This window comes from Pyrgilauda ruficollis, unplaced genomic scaffold, assembly GCF_017590135.1.
Source record: "Pyrgilauda ruficollis isolate IOZ18807 unplaced genomic scaffold, ASM1759013v1 scaffold23, whole genome shotgun sequence".
Classification (NCBI taxonomy): domain Eukaryota; kingdom Metazoa; phylum Chordata; class Aves; order Passeriformes; family Passeridae; genus Pyrgilauda; species Pyrgilauda ruficollis.
The window spans coordinates 10,973,787-11,001,711 of NW_024522539.1; the positions used below are offsets into that span (position 1 = coordinate 10,973,787).

A 27,925-nucleotide genomic window follows, 5' to 3' on the forward strand; every position below is an offset into this window, starting at 1 on the left:
CCAGCAGCTGGTGAAGGACGTGGTTACCTCCATCCCCCTGGGAGCAGCCAAGGCTCTGGTGTCCTGGTGAGCAGAGCGCGGTCCCCAGCTGGCAGGGACACAAGGCACCTCCTCTGCAGGAGCACAGGCTGAGGGGAGATGTCAGGGAAGGCAAGGAAGGTGTCTGGGAACAAAGAGGCCACTCTGCCATCACTCAGAGCTCGCTGGCTCTCCTCCCCAGATACACACCCTCTTCTCCACCTGGCTGCAGTGATAAAGTGCCTTTGATCCAGCAGAGGATTTGCTGCCCCAGTATTAACCTGGACAATTATTTCATATCCATATTTCCTTTGCTTTGTCCACAGAGGATCGGTTAGAAGCCAACATTAATGTGAAGAACAGAGGAAGGTCAAATTAATATTGAAGAATTACAGAAGTTCATGAGATAAAGCCCAGCAGTAGCCATGTGCTTGGGTGCTCTGCTGAGAGAAATGTGCAGATATGAGTAAAAGACAAAAAATACAAAATATTTGTTTGATAAATATAAATAGTTCAGATATTTTTGTCTGTCAGGAGCTGCATACCCTGAGGCACCAACATTTCATAAAAGTTGTATTCTATAATTTTGCAAATTGATAACAAAAAGGCAAGGCATTCATACTGCAGATTAAGGCAAAATAGATGCATTCTTGTGAATCTGCTTAGCCTTACCATGGAACAACAGTGCCTCCCGATGACCAGAGTGTAACTCTGAAGGTTCATATATTGCCTGTCACTGTATCTTTTTGCTTGTCTCTGATACTTCATGTATTATTTCAACCACAACATCTCAGCAGATTTCTCTGCCAAGAAAGCTTTCATACTGAACTACAAAATTAAATTACTATCACAGAATCAGCATATATATCCCCTGCCAGAATATTCTGTTCTTTATTTGCAAGCAAAATAAAGTGGCTGCAAGGCCTGAAACATGGGTGTGTGGAACCCCAAGGACACCTGGCAATAGTGTGTTTGGAGTGTTCCTGCAGTGCTGACTGTTCTGGTCAGTGACACATGGCAAGGTCTCAGTTAAGCATGCAGGTACTACTTTTCTTAACTGATTGCAAAAATAATTCACCAAATAAAATTAACATTTCCCCTTTTTTTCTTTCCCAAACCAGGTCCCGATTATTTCAGCTCCAAGAATCTTGCACTGCAAGCCCAGAAAAAGATCCTGAGTAAAATGGCAACCAAAACCATGGCTAACATGCTAATCGATGACACAAGCAGCGAAATCTTCGACGAGCTGTACAAAGTAACAAAGGAGCACACCAGAAACAAAAAGGAAGCCCATAAAATCATGAAAGACCTGATCAAAGTGGCCATAAAAATCGGCATCCTCTATCGAAATAACCAGTTCAACCAGGAAGAGCTGGAGATCGTAGACAAGTTCAGGAAGAAGCTGAACCAAACTGCCATGACAATCGTCAGCTTCTACGAGGTGGAGTACACCTTTGACAGGAACGTGCTGGCAGAACTGCTGAACGAGTGCAAAGAGCTCGTGCACGAACTCGTAGGGCGGCACCTGACGGCGCGCTCCCACGGGCGCATCAACCACGTCTTCAACCACTTTGCAGACGTGGAGTTTCTGTCTGCCCTGTACAGCCTGGACGGGGACTGCCGGCCCTACCTCAAAAAGATCTGCAACGGCATCAACAAACTGCTCGATGAGAAGGTTCTCTGAAACTGCGCTCGAAGGCAAGAAACCAACCAAAAACTTCTCTCTAGAACTGGCCACCCTTCCTAAGCCATGGTAGGCAAGCAAGCTTCCTTCCCATCAGTCTTACTACAATCCCCTGCAGGGCCCAGAAGGTGCTCACCAGGCTCGTGATGAAGTGGAACACTTAAATCAGAAAGCTGTCGATTTTAATGCTCTGTTCAGATAATTCAGTCTTTTTCAAGGAGCAGAGTGAACAAGGCTGCTGGTATCTATTGTTCAGACACAGATTGCTATTTACCATGATCTCGCTAGCTTTGTGTTCAAGGCTGAACATGTGAACAGAAAGTAAACTCAGATGCATGGCTATGTAAAAATAGACAGATGAAGGCAAGAGCAATACATGGAATTTACCCCCAAGGCCCTTGGTGCATATATTTTTATTATTTCCACACTACCTGAAAAGGCTTTGACAGAAAGTAGGGCTGTAATGAATTAAGTTCACTCCTTTCAAAAGGATCAGGAATCAATATGAGAAAACATCTCTGATTTTACATGGTATATAAATCTAATAAGAGAGTAACAAATCATACAAGCAGGAGAAAATCGAAAGAACTGCTCTGTGAAGCAACAGTTTCATCAATTTAGTTTTATACCTGCTAACAACAGAGAGGAGATTTCATTTTAATTTGAAAAGCAGCTCAGTGGTTCAAACTCAAAGGCAGATAAAGTAGTACAGCAGCTCCCATGCTCTCAGGGCTTGTCTATTGGGTAACAGCAGGTGAGTTCAGACTGAAGGTTGTGCTGCTCTTACTGTTCTGCCTGACAGAACAAAATACTCTTCGTGAAGATTTTGAAATTGCCCTTGTGAGGAGCAGCACGCCTGAGACACCAACATTTACATCCCTGATCCTCAAAATATTCAGTCTAGATAATACTCTTGGTTTAATGTATCCATGACATTTGTGCCTACAGTAAATCAGAGGTGGGGTACAAAGGAACCCCATCCACTATTCGTGCAGTGCCTCCAAGTGTAGCATATCCACAGTTGTCAAAACAGAACAGCCTTAGTGACTCTGGTGAGTTTCTGGAGGGAGTTTTTGTTCAGGATGTTTTCAGTGAACTTTCCGTGGTTTTTTGAAACAAGACATAGCGATGTCTTCAAACTGAAAACATTTTGCCAAGAAAGAGTGGGTTTTGTGCAGTCGTGTTTGGACACAGGGAGTGTGGGAGCAGAGCGGATGCTCTGGCTGCCACTTGCAGAACCTGGCTAGGTGGAAACTGATCCAGAGTGAAAAACACATGTTCAGAAATCTCTCCTCTCCTTGTCCTCTCCATCTGATCCTCCAGACTCATCTCTGTCTCCTGACACTGCAGTATCAGGAGCCCTCTCCTTTCAGCAGACACAGAGAGCAGACAGTGCCATCCTCTGGGGGTAATACCTTCCATATCATGTATACTATAAGAGAGAGATGCACGTATCTGAAAGTTCAGAAAGACAAGAAAATATATTTGAAAGCTATTCCTCTCTAAGGGAAGCTTACATGTTGAACACTCATTACTTTAGGAAAAGAAAAAAAAAAAAGTCTCTCAAATAAATTCTTGAATACTGTGGTATTAAGAGAAAACTGTTCAAAATTCTTATTATCCTTCTGTCTTTCCTCACCCCAGAATAACTATATTTTATCTCTTGCAACAACAGTTTTTACTGCCACACCTTTATACAGTTGAGAATACACACACCCAGGTCATATACTCACTTGGGTTGTCCTATATGGATTTTACCTGTTCCCAGCAGAACTCATTTGAAGCACAGTAAAAATGAAAGACATTGACAGAACAGTTTTTAATGGTGTAAATTCCCCCCCAACCCGTATTTCCTTCAACCATTGAAAGTAGATTTAGTGGCAATGAAGATGGACAACTCCTTTGCAACACAGAAATGAAACAGCAACATTTGAGGTTGCAAGTTCAGCCATTGCAGAGCCATATTTACATGCATCCTTACCTGCATTTCTTCCAGGCATGTACTTGTCAACTGATGCTTTTGAACTGTATTTCTTGTATCCAATGCTCCTGTCCCAGTGCACATGTCAGATTTTGTGTTTCATTTGTGGCAAACAAATTTAAGTTCTTCTTTTAAGGCCAGAAAAAGATTATTCAACATTCAAGATGTCTAAAGGAAAGGGATATCCTGTATTTGTGACTTTTTGTGTGTTTCAAGTATCAATATTCAGATTCTGGTATTTTAAACACACCAGCTGAACATCTGTTGTTTTATTTAAAAATAATCTGAGTAGCCTTAAGGAAAGATATGTTTTCAAGTATTTCTCATACTTGCATATCCTGTATATTCATTGTTTACTTTTGTACTTGTAGCTTGGTATGTAAAAACATTGCTAGAATATGGGCAATGTTCAGGTCACCTTAAATATATTATGTATTATCACATTTGTGGATTAAAAATGTGTGATTACTGCCCTTTTTGTTTCCTTTTGATTTATTTATCCTACCACCTCTATTATATCACAAGCACATGTCAGCAGCAAAGAGCAGGTACCACAAGCCAAAATCTCACTCTTCCAAGGACCTTCTTGCAAGTTTCCCATTATATATTCAGCCCAGTTTGGCTTCATATGATTTAAGGTAGATGGAAGACATATTCCTGACAGATTTCACAGCCCTGTCCTAAACATGGAGATGCTGTAACCTACCAGAACATTTTAACAAGAAACATTTATTCTCCTGTCCTTATTCCCAGAAAAGGCAAACTGTTTTGGCTGAAAGAGCTCAGGATTTGCAAACAGCTCACATGGCAATTATACTGAAAGCAGTAAAATACTGGCACAAAGTGAAAACTGACAACTACCTTAAAATCAAAGTTTAAAGCAATCTCCTTAAGTGGTGCTTTGAGCCTTCCTGCTGGTAAAACATTTCTGCCAGGTTAATTTTATGAATATTCTTTGCTTCATCACTGCCAATTTTATATAATAAAGACAAGAATGTTAATGTTTAAGAAACGCTCACAGGAGTGACCACTTCTGACATGTTAATGAAATGGTGCCTGTGCCACAGAGGTACACATCATACTGAGCATGTGATCTGATATGTGCTAGAGAAACATTCTCAGAGGTAGGCACATAAATAGCTGGCCTTGGAGAGAACCAAGCAGCAAAGCACAATTAAGTTTCACCACAGCAACAGAAATGCAAAAAGCAAGTTTTAACTGGTTGACTTAAGCAGGTCTATTTTTGTTTTTACATAAATCAATGCCAGAAAAAGACCACACACAGTCTTACCCACACAGAAAAAGATAATACAGCTTTTTATGCTGAAAAACTACTGGTGGGACTCTATAGCAGATAAACACTTTTCCAATACTTAGAAACCATCAAGGTCATTTATGAGCTACTTGCAAGTACAGGAAAACCTCAAGATCCTGCTATCCATTACACAAATTCACTCTTTTGGGTCCTTACAGAATGTGGAGGATTTGGGAACTCTTAGCAGAAAGTAATAGAATCCAACGGATTTAGTCTGTATCTAAGAAAACATCCTGCCTCAAACTGTTGCACTTTCCCCAGTTTTCCTACCAAAGTGTTTGTTTCAGTAAAAATACCTGAAAATACTCGGGGTAAGGAGGTAGAAGCTGACAAAACAGTTGAAGTATGGTTCCAACACAATCACTTTCCTGCTGACTCCCACACGTGCAGAACTCACAGGGCACACAGCAGTAGAACAGTGAGGCCTCCTGGTACCTGTGGGTTTGGTCCAGTCCCTGTTAACCTGCCAGTTCAGCATGGTCAGTACAGACTGACTGGCCTCTGGCTGCCTCTGGAGCAAACTCCTTCATGCAAACTGCTTTGTGCTCTCTTCCTTCCAGCCTGCTTCTCTGCACCTTATCTCCCGCCTGGGAAACAGGCTCATCCTTTGAGATCGACCAAGTCACAAAGAAAAGTAATTTTAACACTACGGAAGATGAGGATACTCACAACAGACTTTTCAATACAGAGCTAGATGGAATAACATTCCTTTGTAGAGTTACCTCTGCAGCTCTGTTTCTGAGACAACTGGATGCTGGCTCAGGAGCAGGAGGATTGCCAGCACTGAAATGCTGAGATGTTAACCCTGGAGGTTCTCCAGGGCAGCTCCCCAGCTCAGCCAGGCCTCCAGGTGCACAGCAGCAGCTTTGTTACACCAAACAGCCTCGTGGCTCAGCCCAGGGCTGCAAACACCTTCAAACACCAATGCCACACTGCCCAAGCTCCCAACTCCACAGCAATGGCTTATGCTTGCACTGAACTCAAAAATATGCTATTCCTGTCAGCTGTGAACAACAAGAGACACTGAAATCTCCTGTGATGCCTAAAAACAAAATCAGACTCTGGCAGTATTCCAAAAAAAGGATTGGATAATGTGAGCTGGCACACAATGCTGCATAAAAAGTGTAGTCCTTCACTGCTTTGATATCTCCAACTAAGAAACACGACATTTAAATTATTAATGGATTCAAGACTTCTGTGATGTTTCACTGTTCAGATGCAAAAAGAAACAAAATAGAAACTAGTTCTTAATATACAGAACACTGCTACATGTGATGGAAAAGAACATTTAACAAGTATCAAACTTTTTTTTTAATAAAACTGAATTTTATTAAACTGCAAGAAATGCAAATATGGTGATAAGATTCAGAACAGTATTTGCTGGGCAATCCAAAAGTAATGACTGACACAGGTACAATTCCCTGCAAACTCCTTTAAGTGATGATACCATAAAGCCATTAGAATCAGAATACTGACACCTTAACATACACGATTCATACAGTGAGAAAGGTTAGAGAGAACATTACATTAACAACAGAAGGCATTGTTGTCTTTGCAATTCTTTAAACACCAGGACATTGAACATCTCCTTGCTGAAATGGTTTAAATGCATAGGCCACAAACAGATATTTGTATCAGAGTTCCTATAATTACAGAAGCCCAATTGCATAACACAAGTCTGATTTACCAGCAGGGAAATCATCTGCTGGAAATTATTCCACTATAAATCAGTTTTCATTTATATAAACTGTCTTGAAGTGCCAAGTAAACATTTAAGTATGCAGAACATTAAATATATTTACAGGTTCAGTGCACTTTAAATTCCTCAGTAAGAGGGTACTGAAACAACAATAAAAAAGGAACTTTGCTTGGATGATTATACTTGTAATAACACAAGTGGCTTGACTTAAAATTGCTATCAGCACATTAATATTCTTACATCAATTTCATGAACGTTTGCCAAAACATCAAAGTAAAAGAATACTTTATTTGCTTTTACAACCTGTGCTTATCAGGTGAGAATCAGTAATGCTGACATGTGAGAGGTTCCTTGTTACTATTAAACACACAAAGTAGAGAACTCCACCACAGAATCCCTTTGTACCATGTCTGAACTGTGTGTACAATCTTGGATGCTTCAATAGAAAGCATGACCAGCTATAAATAATACTAACCAGTACTACTTTTCATTTAGCATCTAAATAAATTAAGATTGCTGGATTTTCAAGATTGTGAGGTTACTTCAGGAAGAGGAGACAATGTGCTCAGACACATTTTCCACATTTGCTGCTCTGATTTAATCCCTCATGCCTTGCTGCAGTTCCTAGGCATGCACACACAACACAGCCACATCTCTGCAAGTCAGACCTTTGATGAGTCATACTGAAGCTATAAATAATTAGAAGTAAAAATAAATGGAAGTTTTCCCCTTGTGAATTTTCATGCACAGGGATTTTGGCCAGATTAAGTTTACAGGGTGGACTGGAAAGCAATGAACATGTTCACTACCCAACAATCCAGGAGTCAACATGTCCACAGCCAAGTGCCCCCAGCTCAGTCATCTCAGAGCTGATCCACATGGAACTTCATCTCAGACATGCACAAATACTCAGTGACTGTCACATTCCCTATGGAAAGGGAATGAGACTGAAATCTGGGGCAGGAAGAACTGCAGACAGGAACTAACCTGAAGGGCTTTAGCTAATCCCCAGGAGGTGCTTTCAAACAATTTCACATGCCTGACTCCTATCAAAACCTATTTAGATGTTATCCCTTCCATGGTAAATATCAAAGATCATGGGAAGTGTTTTGCTCCCTAGAATCCTTTAACTGTTTTAAAACCATGCATTTGTTGCTACATAAGTTATTTTATATAACCACCAATATGGGTCTTGTTGCCAGCAGTGCTTAAAAATAGCTTTAGAAAAATTATCAAAATAAAATTAAATAACTGATCAAGTCTGACCTCATAATGGAAATATGTTTTCTTCAAAATCATATTTAAGTAGTTGCCATGAAGAATAAGTGTTGGCATCTATAAAAGCTGTGTAATAAAAATAAATACTTTCAGTCATTTACAACAAAATTAATATACATTTCACTTACACAGGTAACAATACTTTAATGTACTGTACAGTCCTGAGCATATTTTTGCAGGGGTAATTTAGGTCACTGCTTTTCCCCCACAAGTCCACTTGGACATTGTCAGCTGGAAGAAAACTTAATACTTGAAGAAGCAGTATCTTAGTTTAGCTTTGGTAATTATCTGTGCAACTGTATAAATCTTAGACTTGCTTTCACACACCAAATAGATTAAGGCAGGCACTATTGTTCTCAGGATTCCTCCATCACCTTCTGACACTGATAGAGCAATCCATCTGGGAGAGCAGCACAAGGGGATCTGAACCACAAGGCCAGCATCCCTGAGTGAGTACGGCAGTGCAGCAGACAGGGCACAGATGGAAGCAGCTGGCAGGCCAGAATTCCCTCATTACCTGAGAGACCACAGGAAAAAATGAAGTAACAACCAGCAAGCAACAACTGCTATAGCAGACTTGATAGAAAATGCATCTGTCACAATCCATGTCTGCTGTTTTCCCCTACTCTTACCTCTAACTCATGGAACACATCACCACAAATCACGCCCAAATCCCAGCTTCCTATTTGTCATGCAGCTTCATTCCCTTTTTGTCCTATCCAAAACTCTCCACAGGGCAAGTTCTCTTTTGTAAACTCCACTGTTTGCTGAACACTTGTACCTTTACAACACCTTCCCACAGACCCCTGAGTGAGGGAAACTACATCCATGGGACACCAGTCCCTTGTTTACCATGCTCCCAAACATTCCCTCCCTTAACCTGTAAAATATTCTCTTCCATGCACTTGTTTTCCTGTCACAAATTATCCTGTGAGCAGCCCCACAGTATACTTTCACTTACCTATAACATCAACTCTGTGGAGTTTCAGCTTCTGTTGCAGTGTACCCAGGGCTGCTGAAAGGGAATCCTGGCAAGATGACATTTTTATATTCTGTTTCACATCATTAGAAAGAGACAACCACAGCTTCCCAAAGTCTTCTGTAGTCATTTCCATTGGCCTAAAAGGAAGTTCACCACATTTCTTAGCCAAACAATATTTATAAATCTGAATATCTTTGGTCTCAAAAAAACCCCTGTATATGGAAGCAGCTGGACAATAGAGCACACAATAAGTAAATATGTATTAGCCTGATCAAACCCCTTCTCTTTCCAGCTCAACATTTAAAAATGTTTCTAGGCCTTCCTTTAGATTTCTAAATTTTAAAAAATTAATTTTCAAATTTAATTTCAAAATAAAAGTCTGTTGGACAAAGGACACTTGTTTTTTCCTACTCCTAAAATAAATGCAGTGTTCAAAAATGAAAAGAATGAGCTTTCTTCTTCCTCTGCAAAAGTTGTCAACCTTTTCATACAGTGTTCTGGTTTGTGCCCTCAAACCACTTGTTTCCTCCTGACATGTTTACATTATGCCATACTTTAAAGCATCATGTCCTTGTGTTCTCTGCTATGTTATCCTCCTCAAAAACAGTTACAGTCAATATTCTCCCTGCAATTGTACTTCTTGCTGGAACTTTACTCTTTTTTGCAAGTGTAAAATAACCCTTCATTATCTTTACCAGCCATCTCAGATTTGAATTAGCTGCTCAAGTGAAGCCTTATATTTTCATAGTCAATAACCAAATTATCCTATCCTTGTCTAACACTGAGCTGTATACAAGTGTTTTTAAAAACTGCAGCTTATTTTTTTTACCTGATGAAGTCCATCAATGATAAAGTTACTGAAAATTCAAGGTGAGTTTCCATCTCTGACTGGTAACTAACAGAGCCAGGAAGAATTGCCTGTGTACGGACTTTGTTCATCCTCACACATTTCTGGCAATGTTCCACACTTTGAGCTTCAATTACAGGAAACTGGGAGGTGGCACTCTCCAAAATCTATAAAATGTCATGAAAGGAATAAAGAATGTAAGTCTTGCTGTCAAGTTGTGCAAGTGATTCAGATACAGCTATAAAACTGTGTAAGTGCCTCTTATTCCTGTTGATTTTTCATGGAGTATTTGACAAGTGAACAGAGCTACCATATCTCAGCCCTCATGAAGGACAAATCAATCACCAACACCTACAAACATTCTGTGAGATACACAGCACCAGTGAAACTGATCTCTGACAATTGGCTTCTCTCAGCTCCAAAGAACTGCACCAGGAACCTGAATTCTGTAGCTCAGTCCCAACATAACTAATATACAACAAAACAGCATCACATCAAGCTATACACTAAAAGCAAGAAGTTGAGAAAACATCCCTAATAAAAAGGAGGATTTCTAGATTACTCAGCAGTCCCCGGGTCTCCAAACAAACTGGTAACAAACTGGTAAAATTCTATCCATGGTGGTGGTCTGGGTGAGAATTTAAGTGAATTACAAGAAAAATTTAGACAGGAGATGCTCACTCTCTATCAATGCCAAGACTAATTTGATTCCCATCAGAAGTGGAAAGGAAAGGGACTCCATAACCAATTAGCAGTTCCTTGATTAAGTCAATTCTAAAAGAAACAATCCACTTAATTATTTTTATCCGGTTATCACTTGCTGAGTTGTTGAATAATTCTGTGCTTCTTTTAAGCAAAATCTGTGGATAGAACAATCAATTGGCAATTCCTAAGTATCTTTCCAAATATTTAAATGAAGTTTTATTTATGACTATAACATGCCTTTACCAATCATATTTAAATCCCTAATGTAGCCAATGTAAAAAAATAAACTGATCAACTCCTCTGCACTCTCAACTAAATGCATGAGAGTGAACCACGACTGATGTCTTTGAAAAGAAAGCTGAAAGAAGCTTACTCAAAATTGGTGTGAGGAAAGCATCATGTTTGCCTATCAGGTAAATACAAATGAAAGCACAAGCACAACAGCCACACACAGACAAAAGAAAGCTACACAGTGAGGTGAACTCAAGTCATACCACTCCAAGCAGGAGGTTTGCATTTGGTTCAGTCTTTGTATTCAGAATGGAAAAACCACACATATCCATTACACAGAGGCAAACAAAATCAAGGTGATTTGAAGTGAGAGGCTAACTTTTATAGCCAGTAACAGCAAGTTTATAGTGAGATTTCTCTCACCTCCTTTTAAAGCTATGTGTAACAGGTGTACCACAGGTTTTAAGGAAATACTTTAGAAAAAGGCATGGCTATCACATTAAACCAAATATTGCATAGTTAAATGTAAGCAAAAAGCAAGCAGTTCCAAGTGAATTTAAAATACAATGGAAACAAAGTTTCTTACCTGAAAGTGTTCTGTTTCTTCAAACACTAAGTTCACAGCATGAAGTGCAGAAGTGGTTTTATTTGAAACAAAAACAATGAGCAACAGAGAGTCATCTGTCCACACCTTACATAAATGCAGAGCTAAGGCATCACTCTCACAAAGTCTCACTACTTCAGAGTGAGGAAGCTCTTTAAGTTCTTCTGGTAATGAAGGGACCAATGGCGTTTCACTGGCACTTTGAGCACTTGAAGAAGGCTGAAAAACTTCAATATTGCTATCAGCAAACAATGATGACTCTGACAGCCTGTTAGCTGAAATTCTGTCATCCAGCACAGATTTTCTGAGGGACTGAGGTGTTTCAAATGCTAAATTGTCTTCTACAATATCTGAAGAACAAGGGGAGGCCTTCCTTAACCTTGTGTGTGTACTTCCCTCGGAGTCTTCCACGTTAATAGGTACTGTATCAAGTAAGGGACCAAAATCTGAAGCAGCACTGTTTTGGAAGTCTGATGTCTCCTCATTCAACTGTTGAGTTTCATTTATCTTTGATTTCCTTTTGAACTTCTGAGTAGCTGTGTCTGCTTTGCCCATCTGAAAAGGAGAGAGGAAAGAAAAATGGGTGGAAAAGTTCCTAGGAACCAGCTGTGTTACATCAATACCATGCAGTGAGGGGGTGAGGAGGGGTGAGGAAGGACCAAGGAATCAAAACAGATGACAAAGAGAAACAGATTCCAAACATTTTAATGGATCCAGGGGTTTGCTGTATCTCTGACAGAGTACTAAATTAGCTTATAATGCAAGAATGACTCAAGATTCTCTTAACTAAAAGCTCTTATTAGAGACTAAGCAAAGGTAGTATGTGGTTAACTAAGTGCCAAGATTTGAGCTGGCTAATATGATGCCAGTCTTAAAATATTAATAATAGTGAATTCCTTTATGTTCCACATACTACCATACATAAACTAAAAATGGTCTTGACATAGGGTGTCAAATTCTAGCCTTACATCCAAATGACTGGTGACAGCTGTACAAGACTGGGGCAAGGAACAGTTGTTCAGGAAAACTAACACTAAAACTTGGAGCACAACATGTAAACAGAGGCAAGTTCCAGTTACCAAATCAGATCTGCCTCAGAGGTTGCTTCATCAACCTTTTTCAGGTTTCAATAAAATATCACACTGCAAAAGCCATTCTCAACAGTTTTTCAATGACTTGGGGGGGTGAGGTTGTCTTATCACTAATTTGATCTCCATTTGCATACAGTATCTATAATTTTCAATAAGACCATAGATAAACTTTAGACTGTTAAGTCTCAAAAGAATCACTTACCAGGCTGACACCAGCACTTGATCCCAGCCCAATGAACAAAGTTGATGCTAACTGCTGCTTCTCCTTGTCTTCCTCAGACAGGCTGGCACCTTGATCAGGCTGCAAGGCAGGAGGTTCCCCCACCTGCCCTGCTAATAAGCTGCCACAAGGCACTGTTTGTGGCTCATCTCCTTTCCCTATTTTGTTTTCTTTCTTTGGAAGGTAACCTTCTTTTCCCCACAGCTTGCGTACTCCCTCAAGTTTCAGAGTATTTGTCCTAACAAGGCAAACAAAACAAAGCAGGATCAGCCACATGAACATGTTCATAAAAACATGCCAACACTCAAACACCATTCACTACTTTGGTGCTTTCTATTTTACTGCTCACAAGAGTGAGCAGTAAAACAGAAAGACTCTAGAAAGGTTTCCTGCATACCAGTTTAGCAGAGTATAAATGAAGTTATTAATTTGTATGAAACTATGGATATGGAAATGATGTGTAGTGCACTAAAAATAAAAGGAGCATCTTACACTGCAAACCTTTACCTCACTTTTATCTTGACAAAAAGAAAGACAGCAGAAAAAATAGTAAACAATGTAATCATCAGGCAATCCTGCCCCCAATTTACTGCATTAACTATCACCTCAACTGCAGTCTGTGAAGGAAGTGGCAGAAGAGTCTGACCACATCAGCTATTTTTCTACTTATTACACAGATGCCCCCACCTGATTCTCTTATGTGATAGAGGTTTCCAAGTTCAACTGCACTCTTTCTAGTTCCATGCAGTGAAGCAACAAAGACCCATGATAATGACAAGAACAGAAGCTTAAATGTACTTCACTTCAAACACAAATTAACTCACTCTTTGTGCCCTGTCTCAGCACTATTCCCAGATATATCAGAGCCAAAAGATAAACCAGTGGGGGACTGTCTGCCAGTGACACCAGATGAGGACACACTTGAAGCAAAGGACAATCCATAAGGTTCAAAATTCAGAGCTGCAAGACAGACAATTTCAAAATTACAAGGAGACATAAAAATTAAGAATTAAATCTATTTTCTGAAAATAGATATCCCTGTACTGCTGGACTTCTCAGGTTTTCACTTTAATAATCCCCATAAATTTCAAATCTTCTAGATCAGCAAGGAATACAGTAAGACTTTCTCAGCTACAGAACAACAATCTATATACATCAGCTAGACAAAGGGGGAACTAAAATCTAAGTTGAACTTAGCTGTTGTCTACAGACAAGAGCTGTGTTGAGATACTATTATTTTAAGAAGATAAATTAACTGTACACTTTAATTGTTAATACTTCTCAGGTAATTTACCAATATTAAATAAATGCAGTGAACTGTCACCTTTTTCCTGAGAAAGTTTCTCCTCTTGTCTCTGGTGATGAGGCTTATATGGTGCTGCACCATGACCAAGTCCCTCAGCCACAAACCCATCCAGAAAAGATAACGAAGCATCTACCTACACAGGATTTAAAGGAATGAAAAGGCAATGAAAATATTTGCTCTATGTGAGCCAGATGTTACCAGAAGAATATGGTGTCTTAGCAGCAAATCAGGATCTTCATGTCACATCTCCCATACCTGCCAGTTAAGATGCTATATAGACAGAATCTTTTCCATCGTTTACTGTGGAAATTCCATGGTCAAAATCAGTAGTTTTAAAATAGGAGGCAAACCCTTTGAATTCAAAAGCAGTACTGTATCACTAAAGTAGGCCCACCTCATCTTTGAAAAAACAAAAGGCAACTAAATTGATCATTTTTTCTAAAAGCTACTCCAGCTTACTTAACTAAAACACCATGGTTCTTTATCTTTCAGTACAGAACACTATGATTCATCCCATATGCCTGAAAAAGTGTTTCTGAAAACTCCCTTTAAGCAGACTTGCACACAGTGAATACACTTCATTTTGGAAACACCTTTTCACCGAAATATTCATCCCCCTGGACTACAAAGAGGTTCATGAAAAAGAATGTGGAATGTGTCTTACCACCAGGTCACTGCAACTAGCATCAAATGGAAGCAAGCTTTTCATCAGTGCTTTGTCTTCACACAGATGCTTCAGCTCAAAGGCATACTGTCTCAGGCATGTATCCAGAGAGCTGCTGAATTCTTGGATTACTTCATCCACTGTTTTTGAGCAGGAAGTGTGTGATGCTATCTTGGTGACTGCAGCCATTATCCACGCTTTAGTTTCAGAAGTAACAAAAGTCTTCTTCAGCAGGCTGTGCAGCTTTGTCAAAATAACTTCTGGATCAACATTTGTAACAAGACTGAAATACTCTCCCAACACCTATTCACAAAGAACAGACAAAATACATTTAGAGCAGTGCTCTCAGTTTTGAAATTGGAATATGGTATTAAAATAACAACACAATAAATCCACCTCACATTCAAGAAACCATTATTTAAACATGTTCCAAGTTATTTCTTTACCATGTTGTGTTTTGTATGTCAAAGGGTTGAAGTGACCTTTGTGTTCACCTCAGACTCCAACTTTTGGCATTTTAAAAATCAAATAACTGTCTTGAAAAGAAAGCTAAACATAACTAGGCCCTGACCACCATCTCCTCAAACTGCAGCCTCTCCTTGGGTGGGAGCGGAAGCTTCCCCAGGTACCAGGTAACACCAGCACAGCACCTGGCCAGTCATTTGCAGGGCTACAAGAACATTTCACAACCTCATCTGGCTAATTTGGATGAAGACAGAAAGGCTCTCAGTATGCAGTGAGATTCAGGTGGCTGCTAAGCCATTCCAATAGTCACCTGCATAAAAGGGAGCAAGTCAGCTTTTCCACAAACCACAAGTTAATAGTCCTCAGTCACCAAAGGGGTCACTAAAATAGATTTCAGCATGTTAGCTTTACTTCAAGTAGGATGTGACTGAAAATTAACATTTAATAAATATTTATTAAAAACATTATCACCTGTGACAGCTTCCTCAAATCTGTGTATGGAACTCTGACCTTGTGTCTACCTTACCCAACTCATAACTTGTAGGAATTTCTGTGGATACAATTTATCTTCTTCCTCAAGTAATGCCAAATAAGACTGCACTGCGTACATCCGTAGCTGATGATCTTCTTTTTCATCATCAAATCCTAGATGGAAAACAGCACAGTTTCTGTGAAACACAAGTAATATATTCTAACAAATATTTCAAAGTACATTTTAAGAATAGAAAACTACTTCCAGATTATTAAGGAACATGCCTAATTCTTCAGAGCATGTGGGGAGTTACCTTCAGCCAACAGCCTCAGGAAGTTGTTTGGGATATCAGAATGCACAACATCACCTCCAACTGAGAACACAGCATTCATTGTCTGGATGAACCACTCATTGTTAGGGGCATATGTGGTCAGGTGTTAAGGAATGAAATGCTAAGGCATAACTTTTTCTTTGTTTTTTAATATATTTCCAGAGGAATGCCTATCATGATCTCCCCAGGAAGTTGGGGATCTGATGGGCAAATACCAGCTCCATCTAACTAAAGAGGAAAGACTCCTGTATCTTTTAGGAAGTGTTTCCTGTAACATCATGAAAACTGGTGATCAGTTAGAAAAGTCTGAAGTTACTCTGTTGAAAAAGTTGAGTTTATGCAGGCCTCACACATTAGGAACAATATGATCACATTTGTCCTACTCTATTTTAAGCCCACACTTGTCCTGTGCTAGGCTTCCAGATAATCTTTGTTTACCCAGCATCACTTGATCAGTGATAAGAAAACAGTTCTTTTCAGCAGTGCTTTGCTGTTGATTTATCCACTTTACAAAAACATTTTGAAGCACTCCACATAAATCCTCACTGTTTTTTAATAGATTTAACTTTTGATCAACCTTTGCTAACTTTGAAGTTGGCTTTTGCCTTCTCTCAGATAAGTCCTGAAAACAGACAGTTAATGAACAGAAATTTTCAACAGCACAGAAATTTCAGAGTTATTGCATTTGTTTTTGCATACTACAGGACAACAGAGCTTTTTTTAGTACAGTGCTCCATGCCCAGCACTGCACAAACAGGATGATAAGGCAGCCCTCTGTTATCAAAAGTTTACAACTCAAGATATCAGACAAAAACACACACAGAAATCAGGCAGTGGCAGGTCTAACAGTAATGCCCATCATAAACCAAATCCCTAATCATTACTTTCATCTTTTATAGAATTTTTTAAAAATCTTCTTTATTTCTGTCAAAGTGTGCTGCTCTCAAAATCCATACACCAATGAAGAGATCTATCAGGGATATCAGTCCCACAATTACAGAACTGCACTTCAAGTAGCACTGAGACATCTCTCTCTGTGCAGTGGTATAAGGCTTCAAAGTTTGAATTTAAAACACAAGGTTTTAATGCTGTACTCCAAAGCCAAAATTCGTGTGCAATTAGTTTCTCTCAGTGAAACACAAGAAACACTGTAGTCATTTTTGTATGTGCTTTCTTTTGCATATCTCCTTTGCATTTGAAAGGATGGGAAGCACAGCTCTAACACTTCCTACTTCACAAGATCATGAAAGATGCTTTGATAGGTATCAATGCTACAGGTGCCTGATCTCTGACTTCAAAGTTTCAGAAAAATAAAAGGATATTTCTCAGCTAGTTCAGAAAAATAAAAGGATATTTCTCAGCTAGTTCTGCTATTTTGCCAACTAAGCTGATGATAGCATATTCTTCTTGGCTTTCTTTTAAGTAGTCAAGCATCTTCTGGACTATGACAATTACATTCTGCCCATTTGTAATCCTGTAGAGAAGCTCTAAAGTCTGAAAGAGAAAGCACAAAAAAATTAATTGGTTCTGATCACTCAAAAAAAGAAGAAGCAAAACAGCAGCTTTAGTACACCAAATTGAGCAACTACTCTTAAATGAAATACACTGTTTCTCCACACAGCTTGTCACATTGTGTTTGTAACTGCTCTCTCACAGTTATGGAAACAACATTTTTACACTACTCATTTTACAAAACTTATCTCCCACCTTAACAATTACCTTAATTCTTAACATTCAGAAATTCACTGACCTCCCTTTTAATAATGGGATCTGGATGGTCCAGACATTCAATTATTGTCATCTGGTGCTGAAGTGCCAGGTTTGGATCCTGCTGGATAACATAGGTCAGAGCCTTTAAACCTGGAATGTTTAAAGAGATTGCAAGTGATGTAAGGCAATGCTACCACTATGGCTAAATTAAAGACATGATAATGAAATCAGGCATCCTTACCTAAGTATTTCAAATTAATTTTGGGTGACAAAACAAATTTTCCAATGCACTTGGCAGCCTTTTCAAGTAATTCTGATTTGGGATGAATGGTATAAATTGTTTGGACACATTCAAACAAGATGGCTGCAGGAGGAGAAGACACAATTAATGTGTATTGAATACTTCTATAATCCAAAATTTTTAACAAACAAACAAGCTCAGCGTTCCTCAAGGACTGGCAGTGCTATCCCACTCCCACTGAATCTAACCAGACAGCACCATCTGACACAAGGAAAAGCAAGTAAAAGTCTATCTCCTTTAGTACATACATGTTTTAATTAGCCCCTGCATACAACTTTCTGCCCTTAAAGTTCTTCCAACCTTGAAGTCTCCTACAGCTGCTCAAGGCATTGGACTGGGACAGTCTTCAGAAAGCCAACAAGCAACTATAAAGGATTTGAGACAAATTATTTTTGGTAACTCATGCCATTTCTTAGCTAATAGCAACAGCCAAAATCATTCCAAGACCATTCTTGAAAAAAAAAGAACCAATGAAAACTTAAAACAGAAACAAAACCAGAAAAAACCCAACGGCTTTGTACAGTTTGAGAAAAATCTAAAAGTAAACTGAACAGTACACAAAAAGTAATTACTCCTTTATGGCAACAATTTGGGCAAAGATTCAGACCAAGTTAGTCTCCCAAGTTAATTAGGGCTTAAAATAACAATGTTGTTCTTGTAATTCAGTGACTAACTGAACTGTCCAATAGACAACCCCCTCTCTTCCTCAGTCATTACAGACCAAATCTCAGAAAGACTAGCACAGAACAAAACTGCCTGTAAGAAACATGCCATAACCAATGACTTTTTATAAGAAAGAGCAATCACTCAGAATTACATTTTTCTTTTGTCTGGGATTATCAACTACAGTTTTATAAAATGCTTGCCATAGGTGAACAAAAACAACATATGTAAATTGTGTCCTTGCACAAATCATAATGAACTGCCCCTTTTGTCCCTTTAAGTGCTCAAAACAAATTTAATGTTTAACTCTTGGCAAGTACAAATAGTCTGTACTGCAATTCAATGCACCTCCCAATAACTTGTATGTTCTTGCCTAAAAGAAGAGAAGCAATCAGCTGAATACTCTAAACATCTGACAGATGCTTCCTCATTTATTATTTACTAAAAGAGAATACTTCCCCAAAGTTCCCCTTTTTATGGAAGTGAGGCTTACACAATGCTTTACAACATATGCATGATGTAGTTAGACATCTACAGCTTTGAGCCATGTTCCTTTATTGTTTCACCCCTCACTGTTGTTTTAAGAAAGTCTCAACTTTCTTTCCATTCCATTAGCACAGGGACTTTGGCACATCTGCAGGGCTTTATTTAACAATAAAAAAAATTGAAGTGGTAGGTTTTTTTTAGTAGCAAAACAGCTTTTAAAGTAGGATTCTAGAGCATCAGAACTGGAATTTTGGGGAGGTATTCAGACCTGGGGAGGAGAAGACAAAGAAAAAAAGACAAATATTGCTCAACTTTGTAGTAGGAAAAAAAGTTAACTGTGCAACTATTCCTTTTGCTTTGTAGTAGCAATAAAACCAGCTTTTTCTACTGAGAAGACAATGAACTTCTACCAAAATGAACCTCCTGCTACATTTTAGAAATTTTCATCTGAGGCATGTGCCAAAGACATGCTTTCACAGGCAGCACTGCCACTGAACTCCAGAGGTGTAATGTTTATTAACTGTGCCCAGAGGAGAAAGCTACAAAGAGCACAGCTACACAGCTGCAAAGAACTGACACTGTTCTTCCACACCATTGCCTTTCTCAGGGCAGTGAGGAGAAATCACAGCATTTCTACCACACAGAGATGTATCAGCAGGATTTTCTTTTATTGCTTTTTTCAACTTAAGCAATGTCCAATAAAAGCTTTCATGAAGCAGCTGACTTTGTGTATTTAAGGGCAGGGTCAATGCAAACACAGGATAAAGGCTTTTGAGCCAAACAGAATTCCCTGTATAAAGATGTGTTTTAATTCAATGATAAAAAATTAATGCTGTACAGCAATGCATCACTTGTGCTAATATTTACTAGTTGGAAACTTGACAATACAAGTAATGTTAAGACTATAATTAGATTTTTCAAAAGTACTGCGTGAGTATTTTAGAATAATCAACTACTCATTTTTTATCTTTTCAAATATTGATAATTACATAAAATAACCTTACCCACCATATGTAATATTATGATTAATCTCTGCTCTTCTTAAAGATTCATCTAGAACATCATACATCAATTCACTTGTCCTATTTAAGAAAATATTTACAATTAATTGCACCACTAATAAGCATGCAGTCTTATTTTGCCAAACAGTTCAGAGCTATTATTGAAACCTGTAACACATTATTCATATCCACAAATTTACTATAACACAGCAGAGCTCTATAACATGATCCTAAATGGCATTTAACAGGATGTTTGAAGCTTGCAAAAGAAACATTTACATATTATAAGATCAAAAACTCTTCCCTTGCTGCTTGAATAAATAAACAGGAAAAGGATCACTGACAATTAGGTCCTCACAAAATGTTAGCACTCTTAAAATAGCTTTACTCCAGATCTTCACTGTTATTTGGTAACACTGTAATAGAAGTCCCAGGAAAATGACATTTTAATCACATTCTACAGCAATCGTTTAGACAATCCAGAAGCTAAGAAACTACTTTTGCAGAAATTAATCTGTTCACTGTCTTGTTAAAAACAAACGTGCAAGAATTTTGACACTGAAAGCCTCTTACAGTCTGTGAGGTGCAGGCTGTTACTGTACTTCAAATGATTAATTACAGAGAAAAATCTGGTTACCTTGGATCATCTTTTCCCAACAGCCCTAAAATTCTTAAAAGCTGAATTTGTAACCATGGTGCTGGCACACTGTGATAGTTGAAGTCAGCAGAGAGCTTTCCTCCCACCACCTGCTTCAGGATGGTTACAAAACTCCCAGTCAAGTCCTTGTATCCAGATGAGTTTTCCTACATAATGAAAATTAAATTCAACTCAAATATTTCAATACAACAACTCAAAATTAAAAAATAATCCACAACTTGAGCAAGATCAAAATACCTACACTGATGGCATCATTTCTTTAAATCAGACTTCTGCTCTCAACCCTCAGCACCCATATGCTCTTCACTTTAAGCCTATGCTCTTTTCTCACACATTTGCAAAGAGAGCAGGGGCAACACATTTACAAGGAAATTTCCCTTTAACCCACTGCAGGACTTGGATCCACTAGTTAAGGACCCAGCAATGCTGAGCATTCAGACCCTGAAGAAGTGGATCTGCCCAGCTAAATGGAGGACCGACAGAAACAAATGTAACACATAACTACGTAAATTAACTTTTCTAACTACTACAACTGAGTCTTTTCTGCAAGACCTTTGAAGAGCACACTGTGTATATAGAATAAAAAACACAAAAATACCTCCCAAATTTGGTTGCGCTTCTAATTCTTTGCCTACCTTAATCATTTGCAGATAAATATGCAAAGAAGCAGCCATGACTCCAGCATCCCTGTCACATAAAGCCTTCCGGAATTTATCATGGATGTGCTGAACTTGATTAGGAGCAATGAGATAGAATTTGTATAAAGCTTGAACAGCTTTTCTTCGGATAATTTCCCTGAAATGAGATTTACACTCAACAAAGCAAGTGTACTTTAAGTAATTAACTTTACAAAAAAACTTGCCAGACCCCAGATCGTGATTTGTAGAGATGAGAACCTGTGTTTTACACGTTGGTAACAAATGGTTTGCAAATACCAGCTAAGCAAGGAAGTGACAAAGCCAGCTTTAAAGCCTAATATGGATCGATGTCAGATTGATGATTTAAAACAATGTCCACCAAATAAACAAAGAAATAGGCCATGACTCATCTGCTGTGGTCATATGTACAGCTCCAAAAAATGCTAGAAGTTACTGAATTAATTCATTCTGCAATTCCCTTTTGAATCAATAATTATAGCATTTTCCCCTCTTTATGGGATATAGTAAACTACAATTCAAACAAATCAAGGGTATCCACAGATACACCTTTATCATTTCTCCAGAGAGGTTTATGAAAAAAGTATCAGTGAAGTTCAAGGATCTGGATCTGTTTCCCCACCTACTCAACAAACACTTCTTCATGCGTATTGATTAAAAAGACTCCAGCAAATAAATTAAATTACATTTACCTATCCACAATGGCTATGAAAAAATTTGCTATCTATTCAGTACTCAGTCAAGCTGTAAAAAAGTGAGCAAGAATCCAAGAAACAACAGAAGAAGAGGATTCATTTCTAAAGGTAATGACTAGAAAAGACCAACTGACAAAAGAAACACCAGTTTATACTAAAACTACCTACAAAATTAAGTTATTCAGCTGTACAAGGCCAACTGAAATTCTGTAATGAATACCTACTTAGAATGCTGAAGCTTGTCTTCTATTAGGGGCAGAACAGCTGGAATCATCTCCCGTGGAAAGATCTGGCTGACAACAGTTAATGCCATGCACACCTCTACCAGATTAGTGCTCTGCAAGTCCTGTTACACAAAACACAGGAAAGTTTTCCTTACACTTTTAAATTCTGCACAGACATCCTCCAAATCTTTCACAAGCAGGGTGGACCTACACCCCCTAGAGAGCATCAGCCAGCATCCTGCTCATGTTTGAGAGGAGCCAGCTCTCACTGAGCTCATCAGGCTCTTCTCCTGCACAGGAAGAGGGAACAGGCAGCTCCTCACACTTATCTTACAGAACTACATTCTTATTTTAAGCATGTGCAACACTAACATGCAGAGCTACAATCAATTTTTGTTTACTGAAATGACTGCAAAAATATGTTGAGTCCCTGTCTGGATCAGGGAGATTAGTCACTTCCCACAGCATTCATTCACAGTACTATTCAAAAACAGTACTCTCTCTACTACTTTTGATTTAGCCAAAAGAATTTTAACATATGAACAAGCTCAATAATACTGCCAATTACCTATCTGTACACGAAAATATGACCTACCTCCTAAGAAGCAAACAGAAATTACAAGTAACTTTCTACAAAACAGTCTCAGTCTGTCCTAAATACAATCAAATATAGTAGGTATGGCTCACTGTAACCTTAAACAAAAAAAAAAACCAATGGATGAACTTATGAAGACTATAATTACTTTTCAAAACAAATTAAATGTGTGAGATTTCTAGCTGATATAACTTGCTTGGTTCATCTCTCCCAGATAAGTTTCAGTCCTTATTTTGGTTTAATTCTTTGTGAGTTTCAAGCCATATTTTTAAATATTATGAAAAAGTTTTCAATCACAGCAACAGAACAACCATCACTTTCAATCTGTAATTTCTGGGACTTTTCTTTACATAGAAAAAGTTATAATAAGTCATAATTGCTCCATGTAAGAGACATCAGTAATAGATTTTCAGTGGTACTCCAAAATGTATTTCCATTTTCTGTCAAAGTCATCAGATGAGCTCAGAGAAGGCAACAGATACTTGTCATCAGCTAAAAGCCAGAGCTAACATTGCAATATGCATGCATGGCTCCTCCTGGAGTTGAGAATGGATACAATTGGTACATTTATAAAGTAAATTTAATGGCATATCTCCTCTGAAAGAACTTTTAAAATATGGCTTCAAGAACAAGAACATCAAGATCAAATTAAAAAGGCAGGGAAAGCCATTTCAGACTGTCTGCTACTCAAAGTAATTAGATGTTGTGTGACAAAATGGGAAGAATTGGTCCAAGTTTTTCACCCTACAGCCCCCCCACCAAGCTGCAGACAAAGCTCTCAGTTCAACCAGGTGTTCTTCCCCACTGGCTCATCTCCTGGCACATGGAAACAGCCTCTCCTGTGCCTGTAAGATTTTCTTTCTCCTTTTTTTCACAAAAGAACTATACCTTCACAACTGTGTTCACAAGTAGAAGCAGGAGTTCATGATTTTCATGTAGAAATAGAGAAACTGCCAAGTAACCTATAAAAGAAAGACTTTGTTACTATTTTCAAGAAATATGCAACATTATGACAGAAACTTTAAGACTGTAACACAAAAAGTGTTAACTCAGTTACAAAAACCCAACAAAAAAACACTGCTGGGTAACAGTTGCTCCTGTGTTAAATATCAAGACACTCTTTCCAGGCAAATCAGTTACATTTAAGTTGCAGTAAAGCTCAACAAATAACAGCTAAGAATTCATAAATTGTGAGAAATAAGAAACATTACAATACTTTTACAGCTAAAGAACAGCCAAGAGCACCAATCTATTACAAATCACTTCCTGGAAAACTAATGTCTTCTCTACACAGGGAAAAGTCTATTACTTTTAGACTACACAACACGAGGGCACTTCCTTATAGCTGGTTTGGTTTTTTTTTCCTAAATAATAAAATTACTCTTCAAAGGAATTTTATATTCAACTTGGAATATCCAAAAGTAAATCCAGCATCCTATGCCAAGAACTCCTATGTTATTTTCTAGCAATGAGGAAACCATTCCAGAATGCAGGAAAAGAAACCTTCCAGCAACCTTTTTTTCTCCAAGGTCCCTTTCTGCTTTTAAACTAAGGGATTTAAGTGAGGGGTAAGGAGACTGTACTATAACTTATAGCAAGAACTGTACTTCAGAGGGAGATTTTAGAGAATTCTCAGTTCATACATGGCTTGGGGATCAAAATGAACATCTTGAAAATAAATAACTGTACTGCCTGGGCTATCAGATTGATCTATCTATCTGCTTATGATCATGGCCATGATCAGCTCAGCACATACACAAAGGGAGAGCTCACTCTCCTGAATCAAGGCTTACACTAGGTAAAGGAGTCACTCATCTTGACCAGCCCACCTCACAATTCCTCAATACAAACCCTGATATACTGACCAAGAACTGACAAGATTATCCTTATGTATCACATATCATTGCAAAACAACAAAAAAAAGAAACCAAAACACACACTCTCTTGATATCATCCTTTTATCAGATTAAAGCTTAAGGGCACGTTGTGTCCAGAGAACTTTAAGCAATCTGTGTTAAAAGCAAAACCAAAAAAGTCCTGCTTCACCAAACCTTTCTCAAAAAGAGCCCTAGTAAGGAAAGGTCTCAATCTGATTAATAACAAGACACACTAGCTCTCAACACTTACAGAAGTCACAAAATTGGTGAAGACAAAATTTCGCAATCCCTACCAGAGCATCTGTACACTTTCATTTCATACACTGCGACTTTCATTACTCAAGGAAAAGCAACTTTAATTCATCACTTGTAATGGGTTCTCTCAGAAACACCAATACTTGAGTGGATGATCCAGATGAAATTCAAACAAAGGCTATCAAAGAACCATATCCCACAAGACACTGCCTTCTTTCTGTGCATGCAGACATGGTATTCCTTGGAGTTAAACCATTTTCTCTGCAAAGAAGAAATGTCTTCACTAGACAGCTGAATCAGCAACTGCAAGGAAATTCTCTTGATGACACAGGCTGACAGATGTTTCAAGCTACACCTACTGGAAACAAGTCTATAGTCATGCTGGCAGGGAAGGAAATCAATCCCATGAAATTTCAAAAAACCTGAACCAGCCTTTAAGATTTCTTTGGGAACTTCTGCCTCTATGCTGTACGGGCCTCCCTATTTGCCTCATTCCCTACAATTCTTTCTAAAATAAAAAAAAAATCCTACAAATACCAAAACAGAAAATATTTGTCTGACAGAACCATCTTGCACTAGTACTTGGAAAAGAAACCAGATCCTGACAGAAATTCATTTTCTGCTTGATGTGTTTAACAAATATTCTCCTAAACTATTTGTTTACTGGTGTCACAATTCAAAATAATGAAAGAACTGATGATTCAAAATAAATTCATTTCCCTGCCTTTTGTGCTGCAAGCTCACACAGAACACCTCACAAGCTAAGGATTTAGATAATTTCAAAAAGCAACAGACCACGAAACAAGACCAAGAAGATAGAGGAACATTTTAAGTTAGTTGTATTTGACATGAATTATAAATCCTGAAAAACTTTAAAACTGTTTGAGATTTGAGAACATTATAAAGGCTACATCTTCATGTACATACCAACTCTCTTCTCCAGAAGATTCCCTTGCTGGGCTAGTTTGATTGCATGGATGTATCCAAAGGAAGACTCGTAGCCCAACATTTCACAATAGATGAGTCTCACCATGCATTCTTTCATCAGTCTCTGAAATACCAGAAACAACTTATTGAAAATTTTAAGTCCAACATGTTTTATGCTCTTCTTCACTGCTCTACTGAAACAGAGAACTTTATCTCATAGAAACATGTGAATTCATGCATGTTCTAAAATCTCAGTATTCGGAATTGTTTTTTTGCCTTTAACTTCTTCCGCAAAGCAGTGTTAAATTTCTGCTAAAAATGCAGAACTCCCCCTACTCTACCCCTAAAAAAGGTCTTATTTTGATTAGTATGCATGTGATCAACAGTAGATTAACTAAAACAAACATTAAAAGTATTAATTATCTGAAGCATTATGATGATCACACTGTTAACACAAATTATTTTTTACTAATTACTACCCTGACTTAGGATGGTTTCTCACTACATGCGAGATAAAATTTCATTTTTCCCTTCAAAAATCCTCTCTCATGGGACTGACATATGTATTAACTAATTCAAACCAGAACACATCATCTCCTGAAACTCAGACATGACAACAGTGCACACAACAAAGCACAGCTTCTTAAAAAGCACAAACTAATTGTAAGAACAATGTCAGCCTGCAAAGGGCATTATTTGATGGAAGCAGCTCATCACCTAGCTTTGCTGTCTGCATTACTTCAGAAACTACAAAATGACAGTAGGGTCATATTGTTGCATTTTATTCACATCCATCAGAATCACAGCGTTCTCACTGTTTTAACCATGTTGCAAACCCATATGGATAGGTACTTTATAAAGCTGATGATTAAATATCTATAATGCAGATAACCTGCACATCCACCTGCCATAAAAAGTGAGAACACTCTGTCCTTCACCTTCGGTGTTGCTGTTCCACAGCCTGCAGCCACTAACAGAACTTACAAGTGTTGTGGTGGGGGCTGAAACTGTTGCTTTCAAACTGGTTAGTTCCTGCTGGATTAATTTTTCTTCTTCCTAGAAAAATTAAACTGGTTTTAACCTCGCACAGATTTCACAGGCAAAACGTGAAAGAAGACCCACTGGAGACGCGGTAGCTCAGCGCTGCCCCACACTCTCCCCAGGGCAGCGTGTACCGCTCTCCGGGGCCGCTCGCCCCAGCACAGCGGCCGTGCTTGCCCAGCCCGTGTCCCGGAGCAGCAGAACGCGGCCACCCACAAACACGGCGAGTTCATCGGGGGATTTATCGTGGCCGAGGGGAGAGGCCGCGCCCGGGGCCCCCAGCCCAGCCCCGCGGCGGGAAGGGAGAGGAGCCCGGCCCCGCAGCCCGTACGTGCTTGGAGGTGAGCGCCGTGATGCTCCGGATGAGGCTGCCGAGCCGGGAGGAGGCCGATACCCTGCCGGGGCCGCCGGCACCACCCGGGCCGGCGCCGGGGTCGTGCTGCCCCAGCAGCCCGGGCAGGGCGCTCAGCGTCCGCTCCACCACGTCGCTCATGCCGGACCCACCGCCCCGGAAGAGCCGGGCCCGAGCAGCCCCTTCCGGGGCGGGGCGGCAGGCGGTGCCGGCCGGGAGGGGCGGTGGAGCCGGGCGAGGCGGAGCCGCTCCCCGGGCCCCGCCCGCCGCCCGGCTGGGCCGGGAGGTGGAGCCGGAGCCCCGCGTTCGGAGCGCGGCAGCCGCTGCGGGTGTGGCGGGCGCGGAGCCTTCGGCAGCGGCGCTGCCCTGAGGGAGCGCGGCCCGGGCCCGGCCGCGGGAGGAGGGCGGCCCGAGCGCCGGTCTGCCCGCGGGGCTCCTGGTGCCAGCATCACGGAACAGACATTGCAGCCGCGTTCCAATGAGCAGCGTATGGCAGCTTACCACAGAATCCGTTCGGTTCAGACCTCAGACACCACTGAGTCCGTTCGGTTCAGACCGCAGCTTACCACAGAATCGCTTCGGTTCAGACCT

The 27,925-nt window shown here is 39.5% G+C and overlaps 2 protein-coding genes across 3 annotated transcripts in view; one reads left to right on the top strand and one right to left on the bottom strand.

The window, feature by feature from the left end:
* Positions 1–4,156, top strand: part of TNFAIP8L3 (TNF alpha induced protein 8 like 3) — a 44,994-nt gene extending 40,838 nt beyond the window's left edge. The window contains exon 2 of the mRNA XM_041469345.1: positions 1,140–4,156. Coding sequence (XP_041325279.1) covers positions 1,140–1,702 — 563 coding nt within the window. The 3' untranslated portion in view covers positions 1,703–4,156. The remainder of the gene's footprint in view (positions 1–1,139) is intronic.
* A 2,146-nt stretch (positions 4,157–6,302) lies between these two features.
* On the bottom strand, positions 6,303–27,493 carry AP4E1 (adaptor related protein complex 4 subunit epsilon 1). Of its 2 annotated transcripts, none has more exons than XM_041469146.1 (21): positions 27,314–27,493; positions 26,926–26,997; positions 25,942–26,065; positions 23,771–23,844; positions 22,288–22,409; positions 21,348–21,507; positions 20,692–20,858; positions 20,062–20,135; positions 17,845–17,967; positions 17,644–17,753; positions 17,248–17,387; positions 15,876–15,988; positions 15,617–15,735; positions 14,626–14,928; positions 13,980–14,094; positions 13,480–13,615; positions 12,638–12,893; positions 11,327–11,899; positions 9,787–9,971; positions 8,937–9,094; positions 6,303–8,492 (listed from the first exon to the last, which is right to left on the bottom strand). In XM_041469146.1, the coding sequence occupies exons 1-21, from the start codon at positions 27,473–27,475 to the stop codon at positions 8,332–8,334; spliced, it is 3,447 nt and encodes a 1,148-aa protein (XP_041325080.1). In that variant the 5' UTR covers positions 27,476–27,493; the 3' UTR covers positions 6,303–8,331. The 2 variants fall into 2 exon arrangements, with proteins under 2 accessions (XP_041325080.1, XP_041325081.1); XM_041469147.1 differs by having other exon boundaries at positions 27,318–27,441.
* Between the last annotated feature and the right edge of the window lie 432 nt (positions 27,494–27,925).